Source organism: Phasianus colchicus, chromosome 5, assembly GCF_987193195.1.
Source record: "Phasianus colchicus chromosome 5, bPhaCol1.hap1.1, whole genome shotgun sequence".
In the NCBI taxonomy this organism is placed as follows: Eukaryota; Metazoa; Chordata; class Aves; order Galliformes; family Phasianidae; genus Phasianus; species Phasianus colchicus.
Genome location: NC_143440.1, coordinates 7,181,698 through 7,198,878, shown reverse-complemented (window position 1 = coordinate 7,198,878; position 17,181 = coordinate 7,181,698). Strand labels below are relative to the sequence as shown.

At 43.2% G+C, this 17,181-nt stretch overlaps 1 protein-coding gene across 2 annotated transcripts in view; it reads right to left on the bottom strand.

Moving 5' to 3' along the window:
• Positions 1–17,181, bottom strand: part of PLCB2 (phospholipase C beta 2) — a 39,814-nt gene that overhangs the window by 20,029 nt on the left and 2,604 nt on the right. For both annotated transcript variants that reach the window (XR_016466642.1, XM_031607405.2), the window contains exons 2-11: positions 15,866–15,943; positions 13,603–13,671; positions 7,102–7,242; positions 6,828–6,907; positions 6,182–6,235; positions 4,115–4,190; positions 3,438–3,538; positions 2,579–2,745; positions 2,225–2,371; positions 1,577–1,734 (exon numbers count right to left, since the gene is read on the bottom strand). Coding sequence is in view for 1 of the 2 variants with exons in the window: in XM_031607405.2 (XP_031463265.1) it covers positions 1,577–1,734; positions 2,225–2,371; positions 2,579–2,745; positions 3,438–3,538; positions 4,115–4,190; positions 6,182–6,235; positions 6,828–6,907; positions 7,102–7,242; positions 13,603–13,671; positions 15,866–15,943 (1,071 nt within the window). In the remaining variant the exon portion in view is untranslated. The remainder of the gene's footprint in view (positions 1–1,576; positions 1,735–2,224; positions 2,372–2,578; positions 2,746–3,437; positions 3,539–4,114; positions 4,191–6,181; positions 6,236–6,827; positions 6,908–7,101; positions 7,243–13,602; positions 13,672–15,865; positions 15,944–17,181) is intronic.

Genomic DNA, 17,181 nt, shown 5'->3' with positions numbered 1-17,181 from the left:
CCCCACGAAACTGATCCCTTCCCATGTTTCAGATCTCCACAGTGATCAGTCGGGCTTCTCTGGTAAGAAGATTTACACCTGCCTCTGAAGCTGCCCAACTTTCTATCATTTCACCTGCTCACAACATGCTTCTATCCAGCAGCAGAGAAATCTGGAATGTTCACTCACCAGAACCAGCAGTGCTGACATTTCCAATGCAAATACCATAGAAACATTCTCAGCATTAATAACGTAGAATAAAATAATCATATTCTTTCCAAATCCCTGTTAAACTCCATAAAGTTTCCACTATTTTCTTCCCATTGCTGCTTATTGACATGGTAAGGAAGCGTCATTTGCTCCTTCGCAATTACCTCCCAGCCTTTAGTCTAGTGTGTGCACTAACTTAATACAGTGCACATGGGCTCCAAGTTAAATAGTGAGGTCAGGTCTAGCACCAGGACCTCAATGTGGGCAACCCCCTTAAAAAAGAAGAATCCCTCAAGCAAATAAAACAACCCCCTGCTGCCCCCAAAATTCAGCTCCTCCATGGACCACTTGGACTGTGCCCAAAAAACCTGCCAGGTTTGGAAGAGGAGTAGCAGGTTATAATTTCCTTGAGATACAGATGCATGCCTTAGCAGAACTCTGCAATTACAGTAGCTATGGCTGTCATTACTTTTCCTATCCGTAGCGAACCGCTGTGCAAAAAGCAGCAGTGCTATTATAGGATATGGGAAATTACTGATGCTGAAAATGACAATACCTCCAATCGTTACTAAGGATCTGGTGTTTTTCCCCCAGAAGAAATATTTTAGTACTTGTGAAACGTTGGAACTGGGGAAAGATATGGAATATGAATAAAGAGCTTTAAAATAAAGAAAAAGTGCCCTCCTGTTGGCAGCTGCTGTGTACATAAGAGCAGAAAAATAAGCGTGGTGCATTGATTTTTAACCTGCAAGCTGTCTGTAACTTCAGTGGATGAAAACCATACATTTTCAAGGCTTTGAACTGTGCTTCAGAAGCCTAGGAGCTAAACCCTCAGGGAAGCTGTCTGCTCAGCATGCTAGAGGGCAGTTGCTCCACCAAATAGACATGTAATTGGGAAGTAATTAAAATCTATTCCTCCAAAGCACCTCCATCTGAGGCTGTAAAGCACACAAACTGTAAGAAGATAAACTCACTTCAAATGTTTGTTTTCTAAAAGCCACCTTGATTGTTTGTCTGACTTGCACCCATCCGTAAAATTCTCATGCAATTTTCTGTCCATACATCCATCATGCTACACAACTCTGCATGCAGGCACACCTACTCAACTGTCTCTCCATCACTTCTACTTGACTACCTGCATTCCCATCATTCATTTATCCTCATCCACCTTTCGCCATCCTCCAGCTCCAACGATGTACACAAACTCCAACCTTGTGCACATTTGCTCATCTTTCATTCTATCTACACATTCATTCACTTGTCATCTTGCCATGAATCTTTCTCTTTCAAACATCTTTGCCCACACATTTGACTGTCAGTCAGTGAACTTGAATGGAGATCAGTCTAAAGCCAAGCAAGGGCAAACGTGTGGAGAAGAATCCTGCACCTTGAAGAGGATTTCAGTTGTCATGGTGAACCCGTGAGTGATGATGGGCTCCTCATCTGGGGGACGGCCCTTCCAGCAATCCAGCTCCACACAGCGACACCCAGCCAGCAGCGTCTGACGGTACATTTCAGGAGATGAGATACCAGAAAACTGGCCAGCTGGAGAAGAGCACAAGGAGGGAAGCTCAGCTTTAGCTATTCACGTGGAGCACCTTCTGCATAAAGCAGAGCATAAACTCTGCTGTCTTTGAGCAGAATGACAATATGTTGGATATTATGAAAAAAATATTCTCAAAAAGAATGGTGAGGCATTGGTACAGGCAGCCCAGGGAGAGGGTGGAATCATCATCCCTGGGGTTGTTCAAGGAAGTGGTCAACATGTAGACACGGCTCTTAGGAACACGGGTTAGTGGGGTGGGGATGGATTGATGGTTGGATCTGATTATCTTAGAGGTCTTTTACAACCATAATACAATTCTATGCTTCAGGTAATAGAGTGACATTTCTTCTTCTGAAGTGTCATGCACTACAGCCCTCAGCCCTCCAAACTAGAGGACAGATACATCTGTCTGATTATCAGGGTCATTCATCCATCTCTGGTAGTGGTAGATATGAGCTGGAGCTCAGGCAGTTCTGGACATGCCCATACCTGTTAAATAAGTGTTGTGTGATGAATTGATGAAGTAGTGTGAGAGCGGCTGCGTCATGTCCTGATACAGCACCAATTTGTCCAGTGCTATCACGTTGTTCTCAGGGCCACAGAGAAACCAGACCATTCCCTCTGGAGACAACTGCCCTACATGGAAAAGAAAGCTTCAGTGGTGCTGAAACACAAAGGTTCTGGTATCTTCTACCCAGTAAGGCAGAGGTTTGTGAGAATCAGGCTGGTTGCTCCCCTGGAAAACCAGGGTACCAGAAGGTATGAGATGCTCTGCTATTCTCATGCTACCTTCAGAGTGGGACATTACAGAAGAACCAATCCTATGGGCTGAGTAAGACTCACCTCTCTGGATGTTAATGACGCTGGGCTCATATTTCTCTATCAGGCTCTGCACCTGCTCAGGTTTTGCTGGTGGGAAAAGGATGTCATTGAGGCGAGAGTCTCGCTGCTTCTTGTTGATAAACTTTGCCAAGTGTTCTTTGGTCATGTAGGGTTTTGCTTTGAAATGGCTAAGGGGAAAGAATTACAGAAAAGCAAGTGTAAGGCACATGTGCGAGAAAACTTCATAATGGAGGCATTGGTTCTTCCTCAGGCAAGCAATAAATGCACAGCTTTCTGAGTCCACAGAATTCTGTTTTATCTACATTTCTTTCTGTAAATGATGCTTCCACTCTGGTCTTTTTTCCTCCTCTATAAACTTCCTCATAACTAATGCACTGCTGTTAAGAGGTTGTACAAGGGAAGAACAAGCATAATTTGAGCCTCTGACCTGAACTCTAAATTTCAGAACACAATCAATACTTGCCCTATAAAATTAAGTCCACATAAGAAGTCACAGGTTTAGCTAATTGGAAACAAGTCACTGGCTAATGGCAAAGTTCTCTGGGTTTTATACTGTGCATGGTCTGGTTTGGGGCTAACCACAAGTAGTCTCACATTACCATCACCTAGATTAACCTGAAAACTGCTTCTGATAGTGACAATTCAGAGCCCCTGCAGCACAGTGAAGCCTCAGGCCTCATCCTTTTAATTCAGGTTGTCAGCAAAAGTGTTAAGTGCACTGGCAATGTTTTGTGACTTAGGGACCTGTTCTTTCAGGCTGGCGTGTGATCAGCCAAACAATATGCAGAGCAACCCTGCTCCCCACATTTTTTGCCTTTCTTTTGGTTAAGTCCTCTTCTGTGGCTTGAAGTAAACTTACTGTGAAGTAAATATTTCATCAATCTCAGGCCGTGGACACAGATTCATGAGGAAAGTTTTATACACAGTCTCAGGGAAGTCCTCTGGATTGATGGCATCATTCTGAGGAAGAAAGAAAGACAGGTCAGTATCATTAACCCACAATGGTTTTCACTTCTGTTAACACCCAACGCCTGTAGTCCAGCACTCATTGTGACAAGTCAGATAAGCAACTGGCACACCTAGCAAGGTGTTTAGGAAAGAGGAGATGGAGTGGAGAGGCACTATAATGGCCTATTTCAGAAAGGACCGTTATTTAAACTGTCCCTTAGTGGCCCCTGTGTGATGATATAGAGTGCATGATGAGCTGATAGGAACTGTTAGAGGTCTGGATTGTGGTCTGAAGGTTGGCAGCAGTGCCATCAGATCTGTTGCTTCAAAGAGCAGGGGAAATGGACAGAAGGGAATGAGCTGCTTCCTATGCCATACAGTGCAAGTCACAGAGCTGCAAGTGCTATGAACAGTAAGAACTGATCTTAGCAGGCTTGCACTTTAGGCAAGGTAGCTAACAACAACGATAGGATTTCAAAGCAATTTCAGAGAATCTGGACCCCTGATGTTTTTGAAGTCATGGGCAGCACAGTCAGGATAAGCAAGAAGATTATTCCCAAACTAGTGGCTACCTGGTTACATCCTTACCTTGCCTTTTGGAAGATGACAAGCACTTAATGCTGCTTCCACCCTTTTCCTGTCTGCAGGAAACATCTGAAAAATACTACGCAGACAGGGAAAAAAGAAACCATTACCACCACGTGAAAAGATGCAGAAAGCTAGGTACTGGTCTGCGGGGCAGAATGCATCTGGTCAAGCCTTCAGTTTAAATCAATCTCTTTTCAGTATTATGGATTAGTAACAATTCTCCCTAGATTCAGAACATCCCAATCAGCAACAATGAGGTATCATCTGTGGATAAATTTAGATGTCAGCTCTATTACACTCCTGGAATAACAGGTGCTCACAGTCAAGAAGGGGAACAAAAAGTGCCAAATATGTTGGCAGATGGAAAAGTGCTCAACTGGAGCTGTAGCCAACATATGCAAACACTGCATGCTATTCCCAAATCACCCTTTGCAAGGCAAAAATTGCAGCATCCTTGTTATACTTCAAAAGGGATTTAAATGTCCAAAGTGAAAGTCAAGTAAACGTGGAATGTAAAAATAAAACCTGACGTGGAGGATTAGAAAGTTTCACATATACCTGCACTTGGAGATGCTGAATATTTTTTATAAATCTGGCTCTTAATGTGGACAATTTAACCGTGTAATGGTTTAGACCATATAAACCACTTTTGCTATTCTACAAGAAAGGCCACGGCATTGAAGCGAGCTACAGCCTGTACCAGGCATTTCTTCTGGCTTATTCCAAAAGAACAAACCTTTTTCTCTGCAGTAATTCTACCTTGCTTGCATTCTCAAGATCACTTTGAAGCACACTTTCCCTAGTTTGAGTTATTCATTAAAGAGCTACATGTTTTTAAAAGCCCATGATGTATACACTGTTTTTTGACAGAAATCCTGCTGCTTGGTGGTTTAGTAAACAAACAAGTAATGTTTATTGTTGAATAACAATCAGCTGTCCAGGAACACATTTAGCCTGCACAGACTTAATCTAGAATTGTTACACCATATAACACCTGATAAGTACATTTATTAAGGTGATTAGCATTTGCCTCTCATGATGCTATAACAGCACAAATCTGTGAGCAGGGTGGTTCAGAACTTCACAGTGAATACCCACAAGCACACTCACCAAAGGTCCTTATTCTCAAAAGGAAAGCTAAATTAAGCACTCAACAGGGAAATCCAATGCTGCAGTGCAGCCTTTTGTTGTTGTGTGAGCGACAAAACAACACGGAGAAGTGATGGGATCAGCCATGGAATGATTTTACAAGGGAAGACACTGGCACAAAACCAATTCTAGATTTATGCCATGCAGCACACAGGGGGTCTTTGCTTTAGCAAAGCAGCCTCATCTTTTTCTCAGGACGTTTCTACCCTGATGCGTAAGCCAGTCCTTGAACAGTGAAGTGCAAACCTCTCCTGTTCTGTACTTGAGCCAGCATTAACCTTGGCCCAGATGTCTGTCCTCAAAGGCTGTTTCCCTCATTCACGTGCAGAGTAAAGACTGAAGGCAGTGGAATTACACCGGTGGAGAACAGCTGTAGTGGTCACACATAAGAAAAAAGAGACAAAGAGAAAAGGCCTCTTCCAATTGAAATCATTTTATGATTCTATGATAAAACAACAGATTTCTGCTTCAGGCTAGCTGATTTGTCAAGCAAAAATGGACCACATACAGATCTCCTCTTATAAAAGCTCAAACAAGTCCTACACCTTATGCAGCTTCAACTCATGTTTGCAAAACAAATCCCCAATCAGAATTGTATCAGAGTTGCTTGATTTTGTTAATGAATATTTGGTAACAGCAAGGACAATTTCTTGCTGTAGATGAAGGACATGATCAAAGAAAGTATCCTTTCCAGACACAAGTTATGTCCCAGACCTTTCAGTGGGTGGAACTTAGGTGCAGCAGGAGTCCTCTCATGACTTGAATGATTTTTACCTCATAGGTTTTTGGCAATGGTTTTTACCCTCAGGTGCAGCAAAAGCAAGTGGGTAAAGGCACAGGGCTACCATCCTCTTACCAGCTGCTATGCCTTTCATCTAACTGACTATACAATAAAAGACAAACAAAAGCCTTACTCACTTCCTGACAGGAATCTTTCCCTCTGCGTTCAGCTGCATCTTCAGCTTCACCAGGCTGTGGGAAAAAGTCAAGATGAGGAGGAGAAAAGAAAACGCAATTGGGAAAGGAAACCAACAGTTAACTGAAAATCAGGGTCTTACAGGCTGTAAGCTTAACCTCAGATAAAACCTGTTCCCAGTTCTGTGGAAGGAGAAACAGGCAAAGTGTTTTGATATCAGAAAGATTCCTCTGAAACATAGGACAGATGTGAGATGATGGTATCCTCTGTTACTAAGTCCTCCTTGATGATCTCAGGCTGCCAAACCAAACAGTATTACAGAACCAAGAAGAAGAGGGAGTACTTTGTTGAAGTAAGCACTGTGACTGCGATGGGGAATATATCTGAAGCTCAGAATTTCAGTTTGCCTAGTGCCACGTGTGTATCTAATACCAAGGCTCAAAGTGCTGCAGTGCCAATCAGTTGTCATGCAACACAGAGCCCATTGACAACCTGCTGCCCTGTGCCTCAGGGTTCCTGAGTTAGCACAGGACTTGCTTAGGAGACTGCCAAAGGACTTGGATGCTAAGAAGCCTTTTCTTTCCATTACAGACAGAAAGAGCAGCAAGCAAGCGTTTCAGATAGCAATGTTTGTCAGAAACCACTTACATTTTCTCTAGGAAGGTGTACCGAGAAGCGTTGTATGTGAGGGGATTCTGAACAATGGCCATAATATCCTCAGCCCAGCTCTGGAAAAAAACACACACACACACACACAGAGGTGGAGGCAGCTGATGGAAAAGCACAAGTACACTGCATAGACAAGGCACTGGCCTGGGCTGATACTGCTGAGCTGCAATCCCAACAGCTCCTTTCCTGCTCCCTCTGGAATGTGCCAACTCTTTGTCCTTCAAAGTGCTTCTCTGCCCTCCGGCTCACATACCTTGCCAACATTCTCCTTGTAGGACACAAAGTTATGGAAAGTGAGGTCCACCATGTCAGGGCCAGATACAATCGTCAGAGTTTTCAGCAGAAAGGTGCTGTGAGGGTAATCCAAGTTAAAAACCTCGCGGAGCTTCTGGCACTGCAACACAAACAGAACAAGTGGGGTGAAAAGGAGAATGAGGCAAACTGCACAGGAAAAAAAAAAATTACAGGATCCAATGCAAACATGGACTCAAGTTTTTCAACAGTTGCAAAATTATGTGATCTTTCTCATCTTTTCTTATTTTCCATTTCTTTTCTGTAGCCTGCATCACCAAGATCCTCCAAGAAAGAAACCATTGTGACCAACATCAGTGCACAAACAGCCGTTTCTGGTCTGAAAAAATACACATAGGAAATTACTATTAAAGAAATCGCATGTGAAACCTCGGCTTCAACTTGCAGGCAGGCGGAGAGAGGAGCATTTGACCTCCAATTAGCATGGGTACGTAACCAAGTTAGCACAGACAACCATTTGTGTTTCCACAAATGCTAAGAAAGGCTTTTCAATTCGTGTGACACCTGTTGCAGTAGCCTGCCTCAGCACAAGATAGGTGCTGCTTGCGGTCCCAGAAGGCCGACCAGACTTAAGTTGCTGTGGACAGAAGCTCACTCTCTCTCTCCAACTGACATTTTCTTCTTGTTGTCAGTTGCTAAATTTGTTGTCTTTTTTTTCCATAGCAATCACAATGTCCCAGGCGATGGCTCACCAGAGATTTGATAAGTGAAAAGCTCATCCGATTAGTCATACTGGGATTTCATCACCACATGAAAGTATTTATAGAATCCCTTTAACTTATTTAGCGTTTTATGCATTCCTATCCTACATAAGGCATAACTGAGCCAAGGTATCCTTGAGTTACACCGATGGTTGCTATTTATAACAGAAGGACAACATTCCCACGGCCTACCATAAAGCACAGCAATTCATTATTTGAAACATAGGATCCATCAAAGCAAACTGGCAGAGCACTGCTCCTTCAGAAACAGGGCAAAATTCATCACCAGCAATTGCTAGCAGGACAGGGCAGGCTCAGAAATGCAGCTGGAGCTGGAAGCTGTATGTTAGACATATGGCTGAGTTACTCCATTTCAACAAGTTAAAGCATCAGTAATAGCCTAGCACGTTACAGATACCACTCTAACCTCAACGAGAGACCTTTAAGTTAAATGACTTCATGTGCTTGCTATAAATGTAGAGCACTCACCAAATCAGGCCTGCAGCTCACCTCCAGTTGGGTAAGTCATCGAGCTGCTATAACTGGACAACATCTACATTTTTATTGATGAAAGTTGGTCTTAGACTGACAAAGCCAACAAAAAACCCCATGACTATTTTCATTCCTTTGAATTGCTTGATTCAAACACGGGCAATTGTTTCAGCCACAGAATTTTCTATTTACATTTGGACTGTGATAGCTGAAACTGAAACAGCTCACTACAGGAACCCTCATGTGCTGTGTCTCGCACAGAAAACTGCATGTATATTTTATGAGAAACTGTGCAGGCTTTTTCCACTGCATTTTTCCAAATTTCTGCAGCATCTGCAATGTGGGCACATCTGTAGCAAATAAGAAGAAAAAAAAAAAAGAATGAGATGGATTATAATTCAAGACCACCTGAATGCCAGACCTCCCTTCATAAAAGCCTTTCCTCGGTGGTAACTGAGATATGTACAATCCAATAGGATCTGGAGGGATTGAAGGGGAGAGGTAGTCAGCCATCCAGAACTACTTTCTAGTAGCTGAAGAGTTTCTAGAGTTGCTCATTCCTGTACTGTAAGCAAGTCTTCTTTGCAGAAGCCAACAGCACCCACGTATCCTACCACACTCTGAGAACCATAGAATATCCCAGTTGGGAGGGACACACAAGGATAAATGAGTCCAACTTGATGGAACTTAAACTACAAGTGGCAATGTGTTAGATTTTAGTTTCACGTTTAACTTCATCTTGCAAAGGAGCATTTGTTCAGCTTTCTTACCTCTAGTGTTGTAAATTCTATGAAGCTAAGACAATAGAGAACTTGTGGTTTGAGCTCATTTCCTGTATTTGTTACAAGGCGGCTCCTCCCCTTCCTTTTCTGCAATCTGGTGTCACTTGGCTTCCCAGCTTCTGCTCAGGATGTGTCCCCAGCTGGTTCTAAGCTTTCACCTGTGCTCTGCAGACAAAGCTGGGCACATGCAAGCCCTCACAATGGCTCAACCTCCGCCTCAGAACAGGAAGTGGACAGCCTTAGCCTATACAGCTATCTAAATGGGATGCACATTGTCAGCATAGTTTAGGACACCCCCTAACACCTCTGTTTGCAAACTACAGCAGGGAGAGGGGCAAGGAGAGGAAAGGATGATCTCCTTAGGGATCTAAATTGGGTCATATTTTCCCAGCATATTTCCCACCTAGCCTGAAATAAGTGACTTACTCACTCACTTTGTGCTGCCTGCTGTACTAAGGGATTATCTCCCTCCTGGGATAAAGGCAGTGATGCTGGCATAACAATGGCGAGGGCGGACCAGATGCTGCCCTGATGCCATGTTTTGCCTTTTTAATAACTTGCTCTCCTGTACTGCAGCTTCACTGCCATTCCTCAGTGCCACACTGCAGGTGGACAGAAAAGGAGGCATCAGTCCATGAAAATAGGCAACCATATTAGCCATGCAAATCAGGAAGAGAAATATGCTTAGCAAATCCACTTAGAAAAAACACACACGCAGAAAGCAACACAGCAGCAGAATGGCTGAAATACAGAATCAGCTTTCATTTCACTTCCCACTCTCCTGATTTCCCTAAAAACCTGATCTGTATAAACCATATTCATAATCCCAAGAAAAGCAAATTCTCATGCAAACACAAAGAACCAAACTTAATGCAAGAGATGGAAAGAGCCTTTTCTCCACTTGAAACAGACGTAAGCAGATGACACACAGGATTTGCTCCAGCTGCATGAAATAATCTATATATGACAGTTCTGTATCTTCATGATGCAGTGCTGGAGTGCAATATTGGAAGACAACACAAGGAAACTCTCTCCCCATGCATTCTTTAGGACAGCAGCACCACATCTGTGGCAGGGCATGTCTCTGTGCCAAACATCCTGGAGGGACAAGTGAGAAGAGATGCAGCTAAGCACCCTCAGCTCTCACTGCTGCCTTATCTAAAGGAGATGGAGAATGCAGCAGCACACAGATTCACATGGCATCAAATAACCCTCAGCCTGCTGGAACTAAACAGGAACAGATGAGGGAGAGATACAGACTTTGTGTCCTCGGAGTTTGCATGTCTGGGTTCAAAAGCAACAAAATATGTACAAAGAATGAAATTGTATCATAATAATGAACATTAGTGAGAAAACACAAGTTTGTTTTGTGAAAAATGGGACTCATTTCAAAGCCCATGCCTGCTGACATGCCCATACAAAACCCAAGCTGAAGCCAAAAGCTCAGCAGCCTGGCCTACAGCATCATATACTGTAGTACTAATTATTGGCTTGTGCAAGTGTTCTGGGTTCTTGGTGCATCAGAAGAAAACAAAATGGAACAGCTGTTATTGTTCTTTGTTGCTCAAATAAAAAGATGAAAATTGCATTGTAAATAACATCTTGATCTGCTTTAGCATGCTGCTGAACTACCTTCAATAGCTTTTTATCTTGTCTCACTTATGTTAGAAGCCCTTGCTAATTCTTATCTTTATTACTCTTGAACATCTGCCAAAGTTCACCCTGCCCTGGCTCTCAAAGAAAGAAACTCCCATCAAAAAGAAAAAAAAAAAAGCTGCAAAACACTTTGTGGAGCTCTGAAAGGAAATAAAGCAAGTGGAGAGTCTTTGCTCCAAGGGCAACATAGGAGAATGGCACATATCTCCATTCTTCCACTCTCCACCTCTTTGTCCCATTGGATTTCCATATTGATACCTGATAGGAATGATGCACCAGACTTGAATGCACCATGTGGAGGGTGACTCATGCCAAGAAATTGTCACTTTCTGCATTTCTGTGTGCACTCAAATCCTGCCCTCAGCAAAGCCACATGAACACACTGCTGAGGACTTCCAACGTGCTCTGCAGAAGCATTCAGGACAGCACAGCCATGTGGGAACTGGAAACTGCCAGGCCCAGATGGTACATCTCTCCCATCGTTTTGGTTCAGTACCCATTTCAGTGCCCACACAAGTCCTTCCATCAAAGTTGATAAGGAGCCAGCCTAATGCACTTTACTATATATGTCATCACAGAAAGGCCAGAAAATCCCCTGAAATAAAATAGAGACTGATATATTATGTGAATCTGAGATGCAGAGATTGAAATGCACTTGGGATTTTCACAGCAGAGGTTATCACCATGTGCATCACTTGCGACCGTTGAGAATACTTAATAAATCACTTAATTCTTGACCTTTGTTTCTTTTTTTTTTTTTCCTAAATGAACTGTAGCCATTTCCCAACACTGTATTACACCACCTCTGGCCTATTAAAACAGCTAGAATACAATAGCCACACCAGGTCAGACCAAAGAGCCACCCACATGCCTGCAAAAGAAAGGGCAACTGCAATGATACATCCCTGACACATTTCTGCAGCTTCCAGCAATTTATGGCTCAGTAACTTTCCAAGCCACGGTCTTATCTTGTATTTAAGATCCTCAAAGGGCATTCCCTTCTTGACCTAACTTTAAAATCACATACATTTTCATGACTTGTGCAAGAAGACATCCCACCATGCAATGACACAAGTCAAACAGCAGAACCTCCTTTTGCTTGCGACGAATCTTTGGAAAATTCCACTTGATGTGTAGCTCTCATGGGAAGAAACACTGAACAACCGCTTCACGCTCACCTTCTCCATTCAGATGCTGATTTTGTAACATACCACAATAGTCTACAATTCCTTTTTTTTTTTTTTTTTTTTTTTTTGCCAGTCTGCAGGCAGTCTGCTCTCCCACCAAATCTCTTCCTACAGCAGCCATTTCATGCCCTTATTGGTCATGCTCTTTTCTACATTTCCCCATTCTCATTCCTCTGTCTAGAGGCAATACTGATACTTGGACTGCCATGTTTTTCCTGGTAGTCTGCAACAAAAGTCTTCCTTAAATACTTACTGAGCTCTAAGTCACTCTCTTGCTCGGTTGCTGCTGCCAAACAGACACCCACCTATAGCCTCAGCGCTTCCACTGCTAACTTCTAATCTACAAAGTTGAATTTGTTTTGTAAACAGTTTATTCCTAGAGTTTATGGCCCTAGAAAACAGTACCTCAGGTCTCTCCTTTAGGTAGGTCTTTTCCATAGCACTCTCTGAGTGCAGTACTCTCTTCTATTAGCTCCAAACATTCGATTCTCTCTCTCAAACAACAACAAAAAGTCCTGATAGCTTTTTTTCCAGGCATTATTCCCACAAAACGAGTTGCAGGCAAAACTGTAGGAGTGTTTAGAACTCAAATGTGTTTAGCTCTAATGATTTTCTGAGAAGAAAGCTTATCAGAAGGAATTAAGATTTTTCAGAATTGTGAGAGAATGGGTACTGCTCTTCATCTCTGCTGTACTTTTATCAGCCATCTCTTTACATTCTTTCGAGAAGCACCAGCCTTAGGGAGCTCTGATTAGACATTTTCAGAGAGGTATTAGGAAAACACCGTACTTCTTACGCAAAGAGGCCGCTCAAGTCTCTCAGTATGGATTGCAAAATCTTCTTCTTTCACATTAGACAGAGAATCATCTACGTTACCATATGGAACCATTATCTTTACTTTTTTGTTTCCATTTCACATTCCAGCTTCCATCTTCTACTTCATACATAGAAAAGTTCAAAACAAACAAAAATCAGGCTCAGAAAAAGTCCTAACAAGGGCAACTGTGCTGCAGGAAGCTTCAGTTGTAACTGAAACCAAAAACAAAGGCATAGTCATGTGCACCCTGCAAACAGGCGACTGAAAACTATTTGAAAAAACAGCAACTTTTGCCATTACTACATTTTCTTCCCTTTAAAGGAAAAGAACACCACATGCTGCATTGGACTCACTGTAACTCCAGGTTTGTGGCTGCCTTGACCCAACTTGTGCATCTTTGTACAAGAGCAGCTCTCGTGACTCAACACAGAATCATCACAAGTCCCCTGCAGGACCCCCCAGTGCAGGTCCAGATTAAAACTAGCCAGATGCATGGTGCAGGAGAGAGCTTTGTTGTAGTGCACAGCAGAAAATCACTCTTTTGGCACGCACCTGGAAGTTGAATTGTTGTTTTCTCCAAGCTTTCTTTTCAACAAGCTCATATGTATCAGTCTGTAAGAGTCTGTTAGGTGCACAGAGGACTGCTGGGGAGTTCAGGGACAAGAGTAGTAGCTTGTCTATACTTACATAGTTTTGATGTGAACCTTCTTGTAACATAAGGTCAGGCTAAACTGCCTCAGCTTGTGTCAAAGGCACAGGCAGCTTTTCCATCCCCCTACAAACTGGCACAACAAAGCACACACTCACCTTGGGGATTTTGGCAAATCGCCCTACTCGGGTATCTCGGATGCTGGTTATATCCAGAATTTCCATCTCCTACAAGAGAATAAGGACAAGGATGATGAAGAAAAGAAAGGAGGAAGTTGAAACCTTCCCAGAGCCCTTAGAAGCTGCAAAGCAGGTCTGAACCAGCACCAGAACATGAGCTGCACTACACCCACCTGGCAGGCTAGTTAGTGCAGAGATGATGCTGCTTCTGCAGCACCATCATTTTCAGGTTGAGGCCAGAAACCTGCTGTAGTTTACTGAGATGAACATGGCTCCTCTCTACCCAGCTCTCCTCCATCTTGATCACACTCTGAGCTTCAGATTTGGCTCTAAATAGCCACAGTACACTTGAGCTGGTCCAGACATCCAAGAAAAAACAATAGGAGTGGGAGAATCTAAGATAGTATTTTTGCCAAGCAGGGAACAGGAACACCACTGCACCTGCACCTTCACCTCAAGCTACAAACTGGCAGGATGAGGATGCTGAACTAGAGCTGGGTAAATAAAACCCAATGAAGCAGAGAGCATGATCTTGAAAATTAAGAATCTACATAGAGCTGTGGTAGAACATGAAGTTCTCATGCATTGCAGAGGAGGAGCACGGAGCTGGTGTCAGCTGTGTGTTTATCCTACTTTGTACCATTTAGTTCAATTTATGGAGAAGAATAGTGCAAAAAAAGCACATGCAAAGGTCTGACACACGTGTTGTCTGTCCTACACTACTATTACATTCTCTCACTTGTACCAGAAGACTTTCTGAAGCAATTCCCATGGAGGACACCCCATTAGGTTTCCTAGGCAGCCCCACTCCATGTCCTCACTGTCCCTACTGCTGGCTAGTTGTTGTGTCTGTTTTGTTTGTTCTTTTAATATCCAACCTGAATTTCCTTCCTCTGTTACTAATTTGCCTGTTCACCACAAGTCTGGAGAACAAATTATACCCATTGCAGCAGATATTTTCCAAGATCACAATAAAGAACAATGTGGATACCATATCTTCTGGCTGTATCCCCACTTTATTGTCAAACAGAATTAAAATCTTATTCCTAATCTCTTTCCTTTCTGAATCTCCACCTACCTTATGCACAAGAGGGGGAAAGGGCCAGACAAATGCTTGCCAAAGGATGCAAAGTGGGCTGTTGCTCTGCTGCAGCTCTCAAATCTGTTTATATTAGGTGATCACCAATGGCATTTTCCAAGAAAATTAGATGCCTCTGTCTGGCTTTCCTCGAGCTATGGCATGTCCTGACTTCCTTACTGCAGCTCCTTTCCCAAGTAACCAAGTAATCCCTTCCACCATTAGCCCCGTGAAACACGCATTTTTGATGAGTGACAACAGCCTCTCACCCCATTGTTTGGTGCATCAATTCTTCCTGTTGTCTGGCCGAACCCTTACAGCTTAACTTCTACCACCAGGAGTGAGCAGTCCTTGAAAGGGAGAATGAGTGACAGAGAGGGATGGGAAAGACCAGCACGCCTTTGACAGGGATGTCACAGTCTCCAGCGTTGCAACACTATTCTCAGATGCTGTGGCTGTGTGCAGTGCCTTGCTCAAGCTGCCATTAGTGCTTAACTCAAGCTGCCAATCTTCTGAGAATTCAGAGCTCACTGAATCACATCAGGTTGCCTGGCCAGGCTGCTGAGGAGGAGTACTGGCTCTGTCTCTTTATCTACCATGCTTCTTCAGCATGTAGGTCACAAGGAGGAAGTAGAGCTGAACCACAGCTCTGCTCTGGAAAGCAGAAGTAAACCCAGCCTTCCACCTCCTGGCAAGCCAGATCCCTCCACCCCTTGTTGCTACCCAGCAGCAAGGAACTCAGTTCTCCTTCCTAAGTTTGTGGCATCTCACTCCCCTCTGGCCACTCTCACCCTTGTGTTTTACAGCCACCACCATGGTGCAAACCATGTTGGCCATGGAGGAGCACAAATCAGTCTTCAGACCTGACGTAGCCTCTACATCATTACCTTCATTCTTTAAAAGAAAAAAAAAATCCCTAGCAGGTCAGTTAATCACACTACAGACAACACAAAAGGCATATATTAGCTGATGATGCATACAGTTAACTGTACATTTATAGCTATTTTTATCCTAACTGCACCACTGCACTGGTTTCAAGAATCCTTTAGCAAGCCGCATAACAGGCATATCAATACAGTTCCTTTCTGTGTCATCCTGTGCTTTAATTTTGCACAAACCTGAATCGACTGTTTGGTGACTGACCTGTGCAATCTTAACACTTACCTTGTTCTGATACGTCCAGTATAAATAAAAGCCCTTTGGATCCACCCGAAGAATCACAGGAGAAGCACTTGCTGTTTCCTAACACATCAAAAAAAAACCCAACACAAACACAAGCAAACAATAAATGTTAGCACCTCATATCTCAGGATAGACTCCTTCAGTCATACAAGGTTCTTCATTAAAACACAAATCCAGCAAGGTGAATCACCATCTGATTATGGAAATGAACCAGTAATTTCGGTATATCTCCAGAGAAACACTGTGAAGCTACAAATGCTAATCCCTCCTGAAGCCTAGGTCTCACCTAACCCTATGCATTTAGCTAAAGCAACTCCTCTGAATATTTCTATACAGTCAATAAGGGAGAAAGTCCTTGTAGATGTGACTGTTCCACTTGAACTGCCTTGCCTTCAAGGCACCTGCTTCCTTCTGAATTCCAGAAGGAGCAAGGCCAAGAAGAGACACCACCTAGATGTCTACTTGTGCTAGCCATTGTGACTCTCTTTGCAGTCTGCAGGATCTAGTCAAGAAGAGTTCAGTATAACAGATGAATCTACTTTAGGAAGGATTTCTTAAGTTCCATGCATTAAGCTCTAAATGGACTATTTAAAAAAAAAAAAAAAGACAACTTCCAACTTCACAGACATTCCCAGCACAACATCCATTCCCATCTTGCATGCAAACTAAGAGATGAATTATCACGAGCTCTTTGGAAACAAGCAGGCTCCTGACTGCACTTGACCTCTGGAGCCACAGATGATAGAATCACAAGGCCTATCAGCCATTTCTAAGAAGGCTTCAAATTGACTTCAGGAAGTTGAAATACTCAGCTACTGAGATGAAAGCTGTAATGGAATCTGGAAAGCGTATTTGTCATTTTTCCTTGGGTTCTTCCATGCCACAAAGAGTAAAACAGACACTGTAATGCTACCGCTGAGTATTCTGCCTTCTTTCTAGATAAATTTTATCTCTTGTGAAGCAGCTTTCTTGAAGGCGAGGTGAGGCCACAATAAGGACAGCTGCCCTCTTGATCGAGGACAAGGGTAGCTGTGGGGCACGGCTATACTCTGCTGTGAGTTGGCTCCTTGACAACAGAGGAGATGGTGAATTCCATAGAAGATGGTCTGGCAGCTGAAGTGGTTGCTGCTCATGCTGTGGAGTTCAATTCTAGGACAGAAAGCGAGTGCTGTTCTGTAATGTGGCCTGGCATGAGATTCCATAATCTCACAGAAAACCCTAATTTAGAGGGTTAAGTGTCAGCACACAGCCAAATCCATTCACATCTACTCCATCTAAGAGGTCAACTATTCCATCCT